This window comes from Talpa europaea (assembly GCF_964194135.1).
Source record: "Talpa europaea genome assembly, chromosome: 11".
NCBI classification, from domain to species: Eukaryota; Metazoa; Chordata; class Mammalia; order Eulipotyphla; family Talpidae; genus Talpa; species Talpa europaea.
In genome coordinates, this window is record NC_140078.1 from 1,894,656 (window position 1) to 1,913,252 (window position 18,597).

At 54.8% G+C, this 18,597-nt stretch overlaps 1 protein-coding gene across 1 annotated transcript in view; it reads left to right on the forward strand.

Annotated features, from left to right (window-relative positions):
• Window positions 1-1,775: 1,775 nt before the first annotated feature.
• APCDD1L (APC down-regulated 1 like) overlaps window positions 1,776-18,597 on the forward strand; it is a gene marked incomplete at both ends in the record, with an annotated part of 40,286 nt that continues 23,464 nt past the window's right edge. The window contains one exon of the mRNA XM_084246603.1: window positions 1,776-1,824. Coding sequence (XP_084102729.1) covers window positions 1,776-1,824 — 49 coding nt within the window. The remainder of the gene's footprint in view (window positions 1,825-18,597) is intronic.

Sequence of the window (18,597 nt, forward strand, 5' to 3'; positions counted from 1 at the left end):
CACTCAGGAAGCCCAAGAGGAGCCAGGCCGGTAGGCCCCAAGCCGCACACGACGTTTGGAGCGCAAGTGGGAATTTTGCAAATAATGGCGCATACAGGACTCTGCATCACCCTCCCGCCCAGGACAGCGGCCCTTGACGGGAAGTCCATCTCTGGCGGGCACCCGGCTGCGGGGCAGCCGGCTCTGAGCGGGCGTCAGCAAGGCCCTCGCAGCTCGGGCTGTTCTCAGGGAACCAGAGAGATCAGAAAACATGTGATTTTCCAGAAGGGAATTGCTCCTCTCTTACTCGCCACGCTATGGCCTCCTTCTGCACTCCTGCTGACCTCTTCCCCGAGAACATGCTGAAGGCGCCGGGGTCGGGGTCCTTGGGGTTGGCGCCGTGAGGCTCTGGAAGCTTCTGGTAAGGAATAAACGATGAAGTGCTGTTCTCCATCCCACACGGGGGCAGATGGAGGGACAAGCCCTCCGGAGGGGCAGGCTCGCGGCGCAGACATCCACGAGGTCAGCCCCTACCCCCAGCCCTCCCTCCCCAAGGGGCCAAGCTCCAGTCTCTAAGCTGCCTTTTTTCCTCCCCTTTCTTATTCCCCTTGTCTCCCTGCCCTGCACCCCGCCCCCCCCCCCCACCGGCCTCTCTCCTCTCACTCTGCCTATTTCTGGAAGCTGCCCTCGCCTGGCCTTTCTCGGGGTCCTTCTTCGTCCCCCTTCATCTCTCTCTCAGCCCACGGCGGGTACGTAGAGGGGCGGGGATGGCTCTCTGGCCTCTGCCCCTCCAGGTGATCCCCGCGCTTGAAACCTTCTGGTTAAATGTCCCCATCCAGGTGACAGAGCCCATGCACGAGCAGGAGGGACTGAGGCAGCATCTTCCTGGGTGCCCCCAGACCCCCAGCCTCTCTTCCAGGCTGGCCTGGCCCTGGGAGCTGCCCGGGGAAGCAGGGTTGTCTGGGACGGGGGTGGAAGACGAGTTTGGGGCATCCTGTCTGTCCTTCTGGGCCTCTCCTCTGAATTTCCACCTCACTGAGAAGATGGGGGTGGTGGCACAAGGAACCCCGTCCTCCTGTGCGGGCCACCCCCTTTGTCTGGATGCTCCCTGCGATGGGAAGAGCCCATTCCAGAGAGGGCCCCGGGCTGCTGGGCACCCAAGGTGGCCACTCACTGAACCCCTCTGCTCCCTGGGACCCAAGTTGATGCAGCTTTTCTAAGAGTATGTGGATGGTCTGAAAAGAAATTTCGGGGTTCCAGAGACCCAGTGACTACAGAAGTGCTTCCCCACCCCACTGGCACTGGCACTGCCCCTCTTGCCCTTGGAGGGGATGGTCTGGCCAGGTACGGGTCTTCCCCGAGGAGCGCCTTCCCCGAGGAGCGCACCCCTCTGTACTGGCTGGTGCAGAAGCCTGAGGGAGCCCTCCTTGCCCACAGAGAAGCCTTGGGGGGAGGCAAGGCCAGGGGACAGAATGGGATCCGCTGGGGGGTCTGAATGGCAGGAGGCTCTGCGCCAGAGGGCTGGGGCGCTGTGCCTCTGTGCGCAAAGCCTGGGGCTGTCTCCACCTCTTCTGGCAAGTCGGACCTATGAGTGCGCAGCTCAACTTACAACTATCAACAGCCCCGGAGGGTGAGCGTGTGTGAGCGCCGAGGGGGGCGCAGGACCCTTGCAAAGGCTTTGGACTTTGCCGGCTGCCAGCGACCGACCGCCCCGCCCCGGCTGCAGAGGCCCGCGCCCGAGCTTCCTCCACCACTCAAGGTGGGGCGCCCGCCCCGCAAACCTCCGCCCCGACGGGATGCCCGCGGCCATGATCCCCTACGCTTGCGTCCTGGTGCTTTTGGGAGGTAAGTGCCACCCGCCCCTCCCCCCTGCCTAGCCGCTCAGGTCCGAGGGAGGCGCCTCACCCTCGGACCTTCCTTGAGGGTCTTGGGGACGCGGTACCCGCCTGCGCTCCCCAGTGATGCTGCTCTGTGCTCTGCACTCACCTGGCTGCCACCTGCTGCACCTCCAGGTTCCTCCCCACGCTCCGTTTCCTCGCCCTGGTTGCGTCCCTGCTCTGCACACTCTTTGTGGCTTGGCTCCCGGCAAGGGGGCAGTCCCTGGTGCCGGTCCCCACGGGTCCCTGGACCTCCAAGAAGCAGCAGGAGGATCCCAGACCCACCGAGCCCCCAGTGGCTCTATACAAGCCCAAGGTCATTTGGAGCAGGGCTGCAGGTTCGGGTCTGGCCCTGACTCCTGGGGCTGTGGGGTGCAGGGTGCAGCCTCCCTGTCCTGTGGGAGGAGGCTGGGGGGGGGCAGGTTACAGTGGCCTGAGCACAAGCTGGTGCCGCAGCCTCAGCTCCCTCGGAGGCGCCGGTGCCTTTCCCAGGACTAACTGCTCTCCGCGGACTCTTCTTGGAGGTTGGAAAGGACAAAATAATACATGCCCGGGACCTTGTGCCCACCAGGGGCCCCAGGGGCCAGGGCAAGACAGAGTACAGTGACATCCAGGAAGGGAACTCGGTGCTGGGGGTTAAGGCCGGTGGCCCGGCTCAGAGGCGGACCAGCTTCATGCCAGCCCATGTGGTGTCCACACGCCCACCTGCCAGCCTGTACTTCGTCTGTTCAGTGGCACGAAACCACCACATCCCCCCTTCCTAGGAGGTACAAGGGTGCAGGAAGCACTTAGTGTGGCGCTGGGCACCGAGGAAGCGACCGGTGGTCAGCCAGGGGGGCTGTCCAGCCCCACAGAAAGGCGTGCTGCCCCGGGCCCTCCAGCTCCAAGCAGAGTCTCTTCCCAACCCCAAATTCCTAAGTCAAGTATTTGGAGGTGTTATAGAGCAACCCCGATATTAAACGGGTTCCTGGCTGTGGGTCCTCACCCGCGCGCTTTAAAGGGACTTATGAATACTCTACTACAGACACACACAAAAGGGTTAATAAAAGGTTTATTTACAAGAGGAAAGGAAATAAGGAAAATGTACAACTCAGGGAGAAAATAGGGAAATAAAGTCTTTAATGCGTCCTCCCCGATCCGACGACCTGGAAACCCCAAAGTCACTCTCAGAGCTGACCGGACGCTGCTGCTGGCCAAGAGCCCAAAATGGAGAGACCCCCCAAAGCCCACGTGTCTGCCTTTTGTATCCACCTGGCTGCTTAACCCCACCCTCAGGTCCCAGCCACCTTCCCTTTGGTGGGGATGGGATGTGGAGTTCCCAGTGTCTTTGGCTTTGACCTGGGGTGGGGGTGGAGTCCACAAAGCCTGTATGGAATTTGCTTTGGGACAGCCTTTTCCCCCTAACAGAGGGGAGATGAAAGGGGCCTGCAGGAAGGCCAGGGGCAGAGAGGGTGCTCCCCGTGGGGGGCACGTCATCACGCCCTGGAAGTGGGGGTCTTGGTCTCCTCTGCTGCCGTCCTCCGGCGTGCAACAGTCGGGCAAGTCAGCGAGGGCAGGAAAATCGGCTGGAAGTGGCTGGTGAGAGGGAGTTTGGTCCCTTGGGGGTGCTGGGCTGGGCGGGGAGCGGAGGAACCCAGCCTGCATGCTCGCACCTCTGCCTCCCAGGCGCCCGGTCCCCTGGGGATGGGTCAGGAGCCAGAGGACAGATGCCCCAGCAGCCCGCAGGCCTGGTCGCAGCGCAGGGCTGTTGTCCTTGGCAGGTCCTGGGCTCCTCGTCATGCCAATAAAATCACTGCAAACTCAGCACCGCGCTGCTCCGGGGCGCCCTGCTGCTTCCCTCCTCGGAGACCTTGGCCTCATCCAGTCGGATTCCTGAGCACAGAAGCCCAGGGCGCCCAAGGGCCACAGGGGTGGAGGGGGAGGCCAGGGAGCCGGGACCTGGGTTCAGACCCGGGACCTGGGGCGGAGGTCCCCGCAGCAAACCCGGACCACTTCCCCTTGAGCCCTTTTTCCACGTCCCTTCGCCGCTGGCTGCTTCACCAGCAATGAGATGCCTTCGCTTCGGTGAAAGGAAACAGAACCTGATTAATCCTTCGGGCTTCCAACGTAATTCGGGTACCTGAGCCGAGGCGTGCCTGTACCCCACGTGTCCGCGTTCTGGAAACATTGTGTGGGACGGCACAGCAGCCCCCTGCCAAGTGATTTCACGCCGAGTGCACACACACACACACACACACCCTCCAGGGTTTCGGCACCACTGCTGGGGCCCAGACGTTCCCTGCTGTGGGGCTGTCCCCTGTTCTTGGGGCGCAACAGCCTCCCGCCTACCAGAGGCAAGAGCAGCACCTCCCAGATAGGGCAAACTAAAGCATCCCTGGCATCGGCAGACCCCGGGCTGAGCAGCCCCAGCCTGGCCGATCAAACTCAAACAGCAGCTTTTCGATGAACCTTTGTCCACGTCACCAGGCTGTCTGGATTTTGTTATTCTTGCTCTGAGCAATCAGGAAATCAAAGGCTCCGTGGGGCCCCAAGAAAAACAACGCAGCTTTGGTCGTTGCCCTTTGGACGTGATATTTCCCATTTGTTCCCCTTCCCTCCGGGGCACGGAACGTCCCCTTGGGGGTGTCAGGAGCCGGCTGCTGGGGGCGCGGGAGCTGCCCTCGCCCAGCCTTTCCCGGAGTCTGCACACCAGCGCCCCGTGCCAGCCCCGGCTCCCGGCCCTGGCCCGCGCCACGGCCATTTCTGGTTTTTCAAAATCTCCTTACTCAACAATTTATACTTGAGGGGGAAAAGGAGAAACCACAGCTTCTTTTTCTTTTCATTTGTATTTTTTTGGTCTAATTTCAGTCTTGCTTTTATCTCTAGCCATATAGTTTGTGATGGCAAGTTATCATTTAGAGACTAAGTAGGACAGAATCACAGCCGACCCCACAATGAATGAGTTGTTGATGTGGGGCTGCGTTTCAAAATCCAGAATAAAAACTGGGAAGAAAATCAACTTATGGACGCTCATCCGAAAATCAAGCATGCGTAGAGATCGGTAATAGCGTTAGTTATTTGAAACAAAGGAAACGGTCAACAGGGCCGTCCTCTCTGGAGTGTGAGCCGCCGGCCCAGCTGGATCACTGCAGCCAGCTGTTTCCCTTATCTCGTCACCGAGACTGATCTCCAAATTCAAAATAACCAGCTCGGGGCAAATATGGCAGCTTCCTTGATTTCAAAACCATCTGGATGGCAAACCAGTTAGAAGCGACACATGAAGAAACATTTGTGCAATATATTGGAAGTTAACTATGTTAATGGAACCTTTCCGCCAGAACGGGCCCCTCACAACCGTCCAAGATCACGCTGGTTCACCGCCAACGTCGGGCTGCAAAGAGCGGGTCAAGAGCCCCGTGCACAGAGGGGAGGCCACGAAGACCAGTTTGAGCTTGAGGACCATGAAGCCCAGCTCGGGGGCCCCTGGGAGGGGGGCTCACGCTGCAGCTGGGGCTGCGGTGGCCAGGATCTGTGGCCAGCAGGGTGGCGTGGTCGCTCTGGAGTGGTTTTCCAGAGCTTTCTGTGCACAGCCAGCCCCACGCGCATCCTGCACGTGGTGACCTGGGCCCCGAGGCCTGGTTGGGGAGCTGCACAGCAGGGGAGTGCGGGCGTCACTGGGGAGTGCCTGCTCGCAGAGGGTCGGGGAGGAGGGACCTCTGTGATCCAGTGAGGCGTGACTAGGCCCAGGACGGGGGCGCCTGGAGCCACAGTGGAGCCGGGCAGGCTGAGGCAGGAATGGCGGTGGCCACGCCTCTGGGAGCGCTGAGGACTGCACGCGGGGACGTGGGGTCAGTCCTAGACACTGGGACCGAGCGCCCCTGGGGTGCCGCACTCCGCTCCCCAGACTCCCAGAGGGACGAGACGGCCTGCTCCGGGCCCTTGGCGTCGCCCTCCTCCCTCAGTGAACCCCAAGGAGACACACTGGACCCTGGCTCCGCTGCCGTCCAGCAGGGCCCCGGGGGGGGGTGTGCAAGCTGAGTCCCCTTCCGTCCTCAGGATGGGCACAGTTCTTCCCGGGCCCGCGCTAGCGCCGCTGCCACTCCTGGTGTCCGGCCAGGTCCTCGCCCAGCCCCGTCCTCGGCCGCCAGCAGCCCCAGGCGCCAGGCTCCAGTCCCCGTGGTCTTGTCTCCTGTCGGGTTTACTCAGAGCCCTTCTTGCTGCCAACCAAGCAAGAGCCCTCAGCAGGGAGTGCCTGGGCACCCCGGGTCCCCCTCTTGCGGGTTCTCCAAATCCTCCCGAATGCTTTTAAGATGGTCTCGGCTCACGCGCCGACAGAGCTGCCTTTAGCTGCACCCTCACGGGGATCGCGGTCGCCGCTGTGCCGTCACCTCTGGGGTGGCCTGCAGCGTGCGTGTGTGCCCCTGTGTGCGTGCGTCTGAGCACCTGTGTGGTGCGTGGGCATGTGTGCATGCATGTGAGCACCTGTGTGTGTGCGTGGGCACGTGTGTGTGGCAGTCAGTCTCCTTCTGTATGTGTGGCTTCAACATATGAACTTCTGTGCCATTAGAGGTTTTTGGGGAAAAAGTGGCAGCTCCTGTGCCTGCGGGGCTCCCGGCCCACGCGGACCGGGTGCTCCTACCGCCGGAGAGACGTTGGGCTGGGCCACCCGTGCTGCGCGTGTCACCTTGTGGCTCCCCGGTACCAGACACAGCAAAACCACAGGACATCCAGCCGGTGAACCCAGGGACCAGGGTGTCTGGGCCCCCTGCTTCGTGCCCCCGCTGTCCCTCCCCACAAGCGTTCAGCTTCAGGTTCGGGCAAGGCCCTCCCGGCCCTGCTGCCAGTTTGCAAGGTGCAGGGATGGGAGCACAGTCCGGGCACCGGGTCCACATGCTCTGCGGCATCTGGGCCGGTTCAAACACGACCTGATGCGGGAGGCGGCTGTGGGGAGGCCACAGGCACGCCAACAAGGGCAGCTTTCAGAGCCCCAGTTAAACGCTAATCTGAGAGTTGTTGGAGAGGCACAGCTCCTAATTGTGCATCTGCAGAGACTGTAGCGGCGTCGGGCTCTGGGGTCCACTGCCCACTTCCAAGGCCAGCTGTCCCGCTGACTTGCTAACGGCTTAATCCCTCCTGCCTCAGTTTCCTCCTTTGCAAAATAATGTCTACCCCCCGGGGTTGCTGAGAGGATGAGGTGAGCAGAGCTGAGTGCAGGGCCAGGCACACCAGTGGTGGGAAGAGGCCAGGTCCTGGGGAGGGGCCAGGTGTGCTGCTGCAAGGCATTCTGGGACATAGCATGGCTGGGGAGGAAACAACAGACAGGGGTGCGGGACAGGATCCCAGAGAATGGGGTTCAAGGAAGGGGGAGGGGTCAGCAGCCCAAATTCCTGCTCCTGCTGCTGCTGCTGCTTGGTAATGCAGCTCCACATCGCGTGTTTGGGTAGTGGGGGACCCCCTACTTGTTTCCTGGGGCTGCTGTACAAAGCATGCAAGCTGGACTCCTTAAAAGCAGTGGAAACCTGTTGTCTCGCAGTTCTGTGAGCTGCCAGCAGCCACGCTTCCCCGAAATACAGCAGGAGAGCCCCCCCAACCCCACGTCCTGGAGTCTGCACAGCCCTGGGCCTTCCTGACTCCAGCTCCTCTGCTGTGGCCACTTGGCCGTCTTCTCCCTGCCGTGTCTCTCCTCCCTTTATGAGGACCGGCCATCTTGGATAGGCCCCACCCCGGTGCGGGATGAGCCCACGGAGAGACCTTGTTCCTAAACCAGACCCCATTCTGAATAGTGTGAGCATGGTGGGGGGTGTGCGGCCCAGCACCTAGTGCGGCTCCGGTGGGCACCTGAGGGGTTAGGTAAGCGAGGGACACGCCACAGGCCTCCTCTGCTGCTCCCAAGGCGCCAGGTGCATCACGAAATCGGGGCTGCCCGCCCCCAGACCCACGCTTACATGATGCAGCAAAGGGAAGAAGAGCAGTAACGCGCGCCCAGCCCCACGCTTCCCCCAACACACGCACTGCAGAGCACACACGGGAGCGCTTGGCTTGGAATTGCCAGGGGCCGCGGCGAGATGAAATTACTTGTTCTTTGAGATACACAATTAGAGCTGTTTTCACATGTGTTTTTGGTGGTTGGTGCGGTTTCTAGATAGTTTGAAATCTGAGTGTCCTGTTGGTCCCTCAGCTCTAACCGGTTTCTGATGGGCCCCTTGTCCTGAGCAGCAACCCAGAGTCCCTGGAATGGACACCCCCCTGCTCGGGGCCGACCCTCGGCCTGCGCTGCTGCGCCCGCCTCCTCTCGCAGGGGTCACTTAAAGCGGCCACTGAAACCTCAGAGGCGGTGATCACCTGAGATCAGGCGACAGGCTGCACTTTCCTAGTCAACGCTCTTCCCTCGCCCACCTCCCCCCCAAATTTCAGAGACTGGAGGTGCCTGCTTGGGGCAACTCGGAGATGTGTGGTTTCTGCCGCTGGTGGGATTAGGGGTGACTGACTTCCTGGAAAGTTGGACTTCGCAGCCCCGCATCAAGAGCTGAGTCAGTTCCCACCCAGGGTGTTCATCAGTAAAGGGGCTTGGGGAGGGGGTGTCTGGCTTGGGCCAGGACACAGAACCACCTGAAATATGCATATTCATCATCCCAGAGAGAGAGAGAGAGACGGCATTTGGGCAGAACCACTCAAGCTGGTGAGGAAGGGCTGAAGGTACGCCCTGGGTATGCAGCTAATCTGCTTGGAAAGTTCTTTTCGTTTTAATCCTGCTTCAGCACGAAGTTTCTCTCCACTCTGAATGCCAATTTAGGGGAGCTGAAGTGAGGAAAATACATTTCCTGTCTCCAGACTTCATGTAACTTCTGCCCCAGAGAGGAAACTATCCTTCAGTCAAGTACCAGCTCTTTGGCAGCTGTGCAGGGGCCTACTATGTGCCAGGCACCGACCATGTGCTGGGCACCCCCTTGGGACACACCGGGGTGGAGGGGGGCCCACAGTCAGGCTGGGCAGCAGGGTGGGAGTTAGGCAGTAATTACGAAAGCAGGTGCATCAACTTGAAAATGGCCCATGATGGTAACACCGCGAGAAGAGGCCGGGAGGGGCGGCAGCGCCCCAGATGCGGTGCCCCCCAGAAGCCCTCCAAGCAGAGGACCCTGAAGTCTGTCCTAAGAGAGGCAAAGAGGCAATGGCGTGAAGATCCAGGATACAGGGACCCCAGGGAGGCGTAAGAGGCTGAAGGGAAATAACTGTGGTACAGGCGCAGGGCCTCATCAGGAGGTGGTGGCCAGCTCCAGTGGGGCCTGCAGGCCTCAGCAAAGGCAGTGGTGCCACTGCAGTGCCATATGGCGGCTGGGGAAAGCCCAGCAGGACGGCCTGGTGGCTGGCCTGGAGAGGGGCTTTGCCCAGCACGTGGTGGCACCCCAAACTAGGATGGACACCAGCCGGGGTCCTGGGAAGATGGGACATTCCCTTGCGAATGCATCAACTCGAGTTGCTCCAAAGCCTTCCAGGAAGAGCTGTCCACGGGTCCTGCACACGCCCATCATGGGGAGGCCCAGGTCAGGTGGGAAACCAAGGTAACTGGCCTGGAGGTGCCGTCACCGACTCCAGGTCCAAGCAGAACGTCGGCGGCCAGTTCAGACAGACTCTAAACTCCTCCTTCCGCCCTCCGGCCCCTGCCGCCTGGTGGAGCGGCCCCCCCAGCTTCCGCCTAGACCTGTGGCCTTTCCTTTCACACAAGGGCCAATTCAGGAAGACCAACAATATTAGCAGGATCCTTTTCTTTTCCTTCAAGAAATTATATCCTTGTTAATCAGGAAATGTGATATCTGCAAGCGGCTTAAGCACCTTTAATAGGTTCCCAATCACCAGAGGGGTTCGTTTTGGAGGCTGGCATTTCAGCGGTGCCAGCGCGAGCCAGCACCAGGCTGGGCGATGCTGCCCTCCCAACAAATTTCATTATTGAGCGAGACACTCTTGAAGCTCGTTTACATTGTCTCTGCTTGGCTGACCTTGTACGCTATTGAATTGGAAAATGTGATTTGTATTATAAGGCCTCTTAATAATGTATTTTTTTTTTGAAACAAGGGACTTTTCCATTGCAAATGAGATAAAGAACACGGTATTTAGCACGAAGAATGCCTCAGTCTATTTTGAAACTTAATTTTCATTAGACAGGTTTTTCACCATAACAGGGACTTAAATTTTATTTTAAAAACAGCCTGCCAGCCCCCAAAGCATATTTATGTATATTCCTTCATAGAAACAAGGTCTGGAAGGATACACTGACTAATAATAACGGTCGCGGCTGGGGAGGGGGAGGCATTGAGGCGCATACTGGAGGGAAGCTACTTCCCTGCACTGGATTATTTTTTAATAATGAGAATATATTAACAGGGGCTGGAAGGCTCCTGCCTGCCACCAGCCGTGTGAGTTTGGATCAGTGTTAGGGATTGAATTGTATGCCCCCAACCCACAGGTTGAAATTCTAAGCTCCTGCCCCTCATACTGGGACCTTACCTGAGACAGGGGCCTCACAGAGATGCTCAGCCTAAAATGAGGCCTCTCTGCTTGGCCCTAGTTCACAACGACTGTTATCCTCATGTAAAAGAGGAATTTGCTATGAACAACTATCCACCAACAAACTAGACAGCCTAGGAAAAATGGGAAAATTCTTAGAAATGCACCACTCACCAAGACTGAGTGGGGAAGGAGTAGAAGATCTGAACAGACCGACAGTAAGGAGGCAGAATCACTAGGCACAATCGCCCAGGAAAGGAAAGCCCAGCACCAGATGGCTTCACGGGTGAGTTTTACCAACAGGTAAAGAAGAATCACTACCCATCCTTCTCAAAATCTTCCCCAAAAACAAAGAGGAAAGAGCATTTCCAAATTCATTTCATGAGACTAGAATTATCCTGATCCCCAGACCCAAAAAGGACACACTAAAAAAGAGAACTATAGGCCAATGTCCCTGATGAAAATAGATACAAAAATTCTCAATAAAAGACCAGCACACTGAATTCAGCAGCACATTAATAGGTCCATTCCCCCTGATCAGGTGGGATGTATCCTTGGGGTGCAAAGATGTTTGAGGAGCCACGAGTCAATCAGTGTAATGTATCACTTTGATAGGACGAAAGAAAAAGCTCACATGATAATCTTGACAGAGAAAAAGCATTTGACAAAATTCAATATCCATTCATGATAAAAACTCTTAACACATTAGGGATAAAAGGAGCATTCTCCACACAATAGAGGCAATCCCACAGCCAATGTGATATTCAATGGGCAAAGGCTGAAAGCTTTCCTCTAAGATGAGAGATAAGACAAAGATATCCACTCTGCCCACTCCTATTTCAGATAATGCTGGAAGTCTTAGCCAGAGCAATCAGGTAAGAAAAAGAAATAAAAGTTAACAGAAATGGGAAGAAGTAGAATTATCTCTATTTGCAGATGGCATGGTTTTATATATAGAAAATCCTAAAGATTCTACCAAAAAAAGATTGTATCTAATCAATGCATTCAGTAAAGTTGACAAAGTTAACATACAAAATCAGTAGTGTTTCCATGCATTAACAACAAATTTACTGAAAAATATAAATAAATCTATACCATGTATAATAGATTCAAAAATAGTAAGATACTTAGGAATAAATCAAACGAGGGAGGGTAAGATCTCTACTCTAAAAATACAAGGTACAGTGATATAAGAAGTTGAAGACACAAATAAATGCAATAATATATTTTCTGTTCATGGATTGAAAGAATTAATATTGTTAAAATGTCAAGAACACCAAAAGTCACCTCTAGATTCAACACAATCTCTGTATCAAGATTCCAATGGCATTTTCTGTAAAAGTAGGGAAACCACTCCTAAAATATGTGTGGAACCACCAAAGACCCTGAATAGCCAAGGAAATCCTGAGTAAGAACAAAGCAGGACCACCCCCCCCCCCGCTTCCTGATTTCAAGCTCTGCTATAGAACAAAACTATACCACAAGGCATCAAAATAGTATGGCACTGGCATTAAAACAGACCAGCAGGACAAAGTCAAGAGCCTCGAATAAGCTGAAGCATATTCAATCAACTAATATTTGACTAGGGAGCCAGGAACACTCCACGGAGAAAAGACAGTCTCTTCAATAAACGGTGTTGGAATAACTAGAGGTTACATGTAAAAGAATGAAACTGGCCTCATATCATCCACCATTCATAAAGATTAACTTGAAATGGATTAAAGACTTGACTATAGACCCTGGAACCATAGAACACCTAGAAGAAAACTTAGGAATGAAGCACCTCGACAGGGGTCTTAGAGTGATTTTCTGGATATGACCCCTACAACACAAGCAACAAAATAAAAAAATAACCAAGTGGGACTACAGCAAACCAAAAAGCTGCACAGCAAAAGAAGCCATCAGCAAAGTGAAAAGGCATCTATGGGATGAAAGAAGTATTTGCAAACCCTATGTCTGCTGAGGGGCTTAGACCCCAAGTATATGAAGAACGGGCTCAACGCCATAGCAGAAGATAACAGGCAGCCTGACTGAAAAACAGACAAATCTCCAAAGAAAACAAACAGGATGCCAACGGGCACACGCGGAGAAGCTCAACATCACGATTGCCTGGGAGATACAAATTGAAGCCACATGAGAGGCTGCCTTGGGCCTGGGAGCGTGGGTAGCATCGGAAAGAGAAAGGAGAGTAAGCGCTAGCCAGGCTGTGAGGGGGGAGTGGTGTGCCCCGTCGTCGGTGGGAATGCAGGGAGGTGCCCTGTGCAAATCAGTGCAGCCGTTCTGGCGCGTGACACCCCCTCCGCACAGAGGGGATTTATCCGGGTCCGGCTCCGGGCAGGCCCGAGACCCACCTGATCCCTCTTCACGTCCGTCCCAGCCTGACCCGGGCGTCGCGTCTATTGCTGCTAATTAAAAGCTGTAATTGCATCCACTAAAATTTCTCTTCGGGATGCAGAAAAGCAACCTGAACTCATTAACCCTGGAGGAAGCAGGGCCGGCCAGAAACGCCCCTTGCCCTCCGTGCTCACAGAAGTGGCTGTGAAGAGCAGGCGCTGCAGCCGCAGAACCCAGAGCCCCGCCCGGGCCGGGGCCAGCGCTGACGAGGACTGGAGTGGCCGCCTGAGCCTTGGCTGAGGACACGGCGCTGAGGGGCCGGGTGGCGACCTGGGCCAGGCCGCTCCCTGCAGGCGGGAGCGCAGGGGCCAGCGGGAGGCGGGGGTGCGGCTCGGCCGCTGAGGGCCCACGTGTCCTTGCTGGTGTGGCCACGGGACTGGGTTTCCCCACGTCAGCCCCACACAAAGCGCGTGGCGGGTGCTCCGTCTCCCCCGCGGCAAGGTCCGGCCCCGGTTTTCAGGGGAAGAACACCAAGGCTTCAGGAGATGAAGCGCCAGCGTCCCCCCTGCATCCCCAGCGGGGCTTCAGAGCAGGGCACTGGCCTGGGGATGAGCAAGGGCAGGCGTGTGTGGGTGGGGCAGGCCTTGGGGAGCAGCAGGCCCCCACTGCCTGCGCAGCGTGGCCTGCCGGCACATGTCTGCCCAGGGCTTCAGTCCGCGCACACAGTTATCTGTCCAGAGGGCCAGTTGCGTGGGCCTGGGCCTCTGCCTCGGTGAGGACGCCAGCTCAGAAGGGCCCTGCCCGGATTTCGAGCTCTGCTGTCAAGTCTTGATGGTCCCGATGCTCTTTGAACCAGGGCTGCGCGTCTGCACTTTTCACCGAGTCCTGCAAATCTCCCCACCGGCCCTGGCGGCCAGTAGTCGCAATGTGAGTCTGGCACCAGGCTTGGCAGACGGTGAGCCAAAGGAGACGGAGACAGGCATCTAGCCTCGCCCCAAGCTCACGGTGCACGCCAGAGGCAGGCACTACGGGCCCCTGCGGGAGGCTAGCGACCACCTTGGAGGCTGTGGAGAGGGGGCAGCTGGCTCTAGGGGCACCCAAGGGCCCACATGAGGACGGCCTCACCGAAGAGGTGGCCCTCGAGCTGAAGGACGAGAATGAGCCAAAAGGTCTAACAAGAGAACTCCAGGGAGAGGGCTGGCAAGAGCAAAGGCCCTGGGGTGAGCCCGGCTGCATGCCGCAGTCCCCTGTGACCCGCATGGCACGGTGACACCCGGCTGGTTTGAACAACAAACGTGTTTCTCACAGTTCTGGCGCCTGGCGAAGGCCTGACTCCTTTGCCTGCTTGCTCCATCCTCACCTCACGCAGAGAGGGGGCCGGGGTCTCCTCAGCCTTCTCAGAGCCCTGAGCCCATTTGGGACCTTGCCTTGGCCCATCATCTCCCAACTACCGTCACTGGACAGTGGGGTCTCACATCTGAAATTGGGGGCACACAAATTTCAACCCATGGTACTGGGTGTGATAAAAAAAACTTGAGGGCCTCCCCCAGTGGCGCAGCGGTTGAGCTCTTGGCTGCAAAGCTGCCCGCAGCCTCTGCAGCGCCGGTTCGATCCCCAACCACCGGCGAGGGTCCCACATGGCGCGCAGACCTCTCCTGCCGCCCGCTGCTCCCCTCAGCAGTGTACTTCGGTCCCTCTGCCTGCTCTGCTCCCTGCTCTGACTCTGGTGAATTCTCTCACCCTCCCGCGCTTCTGACTGTACCCAGTGCTTGTATAAATAAACAAATAAATAAATCTTTAAAAAAAAAATCTGATACTGGGCCGACATGTGGGGCGTGCAGGACACTGGATGAGGGTACGAGAGGACCGTGGTGCCCTGGGTGCTGCAGGGCTCTGAGAGGGAAGTGGGGTGTGCCAAAGAGTGACTTGGTTGAACACGCATCTTTGTACCAGAAATTTGCTAATGACAAAAATACGTAGACTCTGAAATCTAACATGAAATGGACACCCGAGAGCCCCCTCCGGCGAGGCCCGTCCCCGCTCCTCCGAGTGTTTCTCCCTCCCTACTCTGAGTGTGCTGTGTGCGTGGAGGTGTGCACGGGCAGGTGTGTGGGGAGGTGTGCACTCCTACCCTGTATTGGTGTAAGAGCTACTTCTGTGAGTCACAAATATTCATGAGCCACAGGTTTCACATTGCAAACTTCCATAAAGTTCATTTACAAGTGTGGTTTCACAAGGTGGCACTAATCCTGGCCCCCCTCCCCCCTTGCTATTTTGGGAATTCATAACTTTCACTAATCTAATGAGTGTAAAGTGTTGCCTCTTGGGGTCTTGATTTGCACGGCCTGGACGAGTAGTGGGTTTAGCTGTCACTCCCTGCCTCTGTTTACCCTTTGGTTTCTTCTGTAAAATACCGGCTGGTGCATCTGCCTATTTTCGTGTGGTTTGGTTTTTCTCTTCCTGAAGATTCTCATGACTTCTTTACATATTCTGCCCAGGAATCCCCTGTCTTTTGAGTAACAGCCGCTTCTAGTTTTAATGTAGTCAGATTTATTCCCTTTCCTATCAGCGCTAACGCTCCGTGCATTTTGTTGAAGCCGTTCTTTGCTATCCTGAGGTCAGAAGCTATTCCGCATCTTCTCCTGAAAGCTTTTGCATTTTCCCCGGGCACCTTTAAGGCTTTTGTCCACTGGAAATTGATGAGGGCTACGGCATGAGGAAGGGCTCGATCCCTTTCATTTCCCATGTGGATGAGCAATTGTCCTGCCGGCGCTTGGGGAGCCACCTCCAGCCTTCCACGCGCGCCCCCCACCCCCACCCCCACCCCCGTGTCTCGAGTCGGGATCCGGGTCTCTCTTCTGTCCTTCAGTCAATTTGTTTATGTCTTCAGAGACTATACGATTTACAACTTACTTTTCAATAAATCTTGATCTCTGATACAACACACTCCCGTACCTTATTTTTCTTCAAATTCTGACCCAGAAGTTCGCTCATATAAATTGTGTTACCATCTTGTCAAAATCCCCAAAAATAAAATAAAATAACCTGCTGGGATTTTGACTGGAATCCATTGTTTATGGATCGGTTTGTAGGGAACAGATGTTTCATGTTTCCTCCCGTGAATATATCACTTCATTTCCTTTTATCTCCTTTAATGTCTTTCAACACATTTTTATAACTTTCTCCTCTATGTCTTGCTTGTTTTTATGAGACTTCGTCCTAGGTACCTTGCACTTTTCACTACAGTTGTAAACGGGAACTTTCCCTCCACGTATTTGTCGTTGTTACAGAATACAACTGATTTTTGTAGCTGTGGATGCAGTGAACAACACGGATCTAATACTAAATACTCTTGCATTCTTGGGGTACAGCCCACGTGGACTGGACAACACAGATCTTTCTGAAACTAAATACTCTTGCATCATCGGGTACACCCCGCGTGGACGTGGTGCGTGACCTCTTATATCCTGCTCGATTCTTTTTGCTAATATCTTAGGCCTTCTGCAGCCATGTCCTATGACTCTCCTTGCGCGAAAGACTTGAGAGTCTCTTTCTTTTGCGGGTCCTTCGCAAAGCCTGGAGGGGGCAGGGACCCTGGCCAAGTGCTCACGCTGACACCCATTTCTGTGGGCTTTGGAAGCATGAGCTGCCCTAGCATTGGTCAGTGAAGGAATGGTTCCCCCCGCCACCCCGGGGTTAGCTTCTCTCTGACTTGCTCCTGTCATTCTGCTCCTGTCATTCTGCTCCTTGCTGGAGAGACCACGGCGTTTGGGGTGCCGGCTTGGGGATTCCTTGCCTTATTGGGATACGCTTGTGTTTTCCGGTGACGTCCACATGAAGTTTAGCCACTGGCCCCTGAGCTCACGGGCTGGCCTCCAGGAGTGCCCTGCCCTGCGCGGCCCCTGCCCACCCCCTGGACAGAGCCTCCCGGAACGAGCCCCCGGCCGTGTGGGTGGCGCAGGGGAGAAAGCACGAGATGCCCAGGCCAGCCGCCATCTGCGGGGGGCTGTGAGAGAGACTTGATGGAGTTTCCTAGAACGGAAAACAACCTGGAAAACACAGGGGATGCTAACAACGAGCTGCCGAGAACATTCTCAGTCATCGGTAACCAAAGCTCGCTGGCCCTTCTGCCCCTGCCGTGGGACACGTGTCTGGCCCGTGAGGTGGCCTGAGATGGCACAGCCCGGCTGCAGAGGGGATGGGGGACGGTTGGGGGTTCAGAGTGCTCTGCTCCTGTTCCCGCCTCGCAGTGCTGGCGGCTTGGGCACTCGCCGGCTTCCTAAAAATTGCAACTTGTTAGGCTTTTTCCTCACTCCAAGTCATAGTTAACTTTCATGCCAATTTCGAGTGTTTGTATACATTTGCGCTTTTTCTTAAAAGGGTTCCCCAAATTGAATCAACTTCAGGTTCCACAAACCCTGGAAGGGCCCTTCATTTAAAAAAAAAAAGTCTGCAGACACGCCCTGGGCCCGCTTTTGCTTTATTTTGTTTCGTTTAGGGGAGATTTTAGCTTTGGGGGGTAGACTCCAGGTCTTTCCTGCTTGGTGGATCTAGTTTAGAAGAATGTTTAGGAGACTCTCCATGGCCTCTGCACGCCCCACCGCTAGTATTATTTCTCTCCCCTCTCTGCATCCTGCCCGCCCACACCCTGTTCTTTGCCTTCTCATTCGGGTGTGCCCCTCCAGAGCTTTATCTGATTTATTACGGGGTTTGGAGAACCCACTAGGACCTGTGGCTTCTCATCTGATAGCCTTGGTTTTGATTTTATTGCCGACTTTCCCCGTATCATCTCTTCCCTTTTCCCCTGCTTGGGCTTACGCTCTTCCCTGTCCTAACTGTGAAGCTGGACAGGCGTCTGTCATTCTCAGAACAACTTCTTTCAAACAGACGCTTTGTAAGCCTGTGAGCTTACCTCCAAGTCTTGCTTTCTCTGCAGTCAAGTTTGATATGTGCTATTTTCACTTTTTGCTCAGTGCTAAGTTCTGCATGTTTTTAACCTTTATTTTTATTTCTTTGTTAATCAGTGCTTTAGAAGTGACTTTCATTTCTCAACACATAGAAATTTTAAGTGATTTTATTTCACAGTTTTAATATAGTTGCATGATGGTCAGACATGTGGCCTATATGATACCAATTATTTGAATTTTTTTGAGACTTATTCTGTGCCCTCATATAGGGTCAGTCACATTTATGCTTGGACAGAATGTGTATTCTCTAATTGTTAGGCATAGTTTTATAGTTTTTACATTTTTTCATGTATTATATATAATGCAATATATAATGTCTATATGTAAGGCATATAATATTATGTATATAATGCATGTGTGTACTATATACACTGTATATATTTTCATATGTGATATATGTAATATATATATGTGTAATATATACATGTAGTGCACATAAATATAAAGTGAATTTAATTTGTTCACTGTGTTTTTAAATCTTCCGTATGTTAGGAATTTCTCATCATCTCGACCTATAAACAATTGAAAGTTCAACCCCCAGCCAGGAAGGTGACCCACACTGCGCAGCAGACCTCTCCCGTCTCGCCTGCTGCTCCCCTCAGCAGTGTATTCCAGTCAATCTGCCTGTTCTGCTCCCCACTCTGTCTGCACCCTCACACCTCTGGCCTATGCCCCAGTTCTATGCATAAACAAATCTAAAAAAAATCTAAACATCCAATTTGATAGTCTCGGTTAATTGGCAAGTAAATAAGATATTTATCAACTTTTTATTTTGTACAAGTTGTACTTTTTATGTTTTTTTCTTTCTTGTTTGTTTTCTGTATTTAATGGAGTAGTTGGGTTGTATTTATTTTGGTGACTTTTTTTCCTTCTGATTGAAAATTTTTACATTACTTCTACAATTTTTGTCTGCCTTTGAGATTATAGCATCTCAGTATCTTAACCCTCCTCCTGATAAA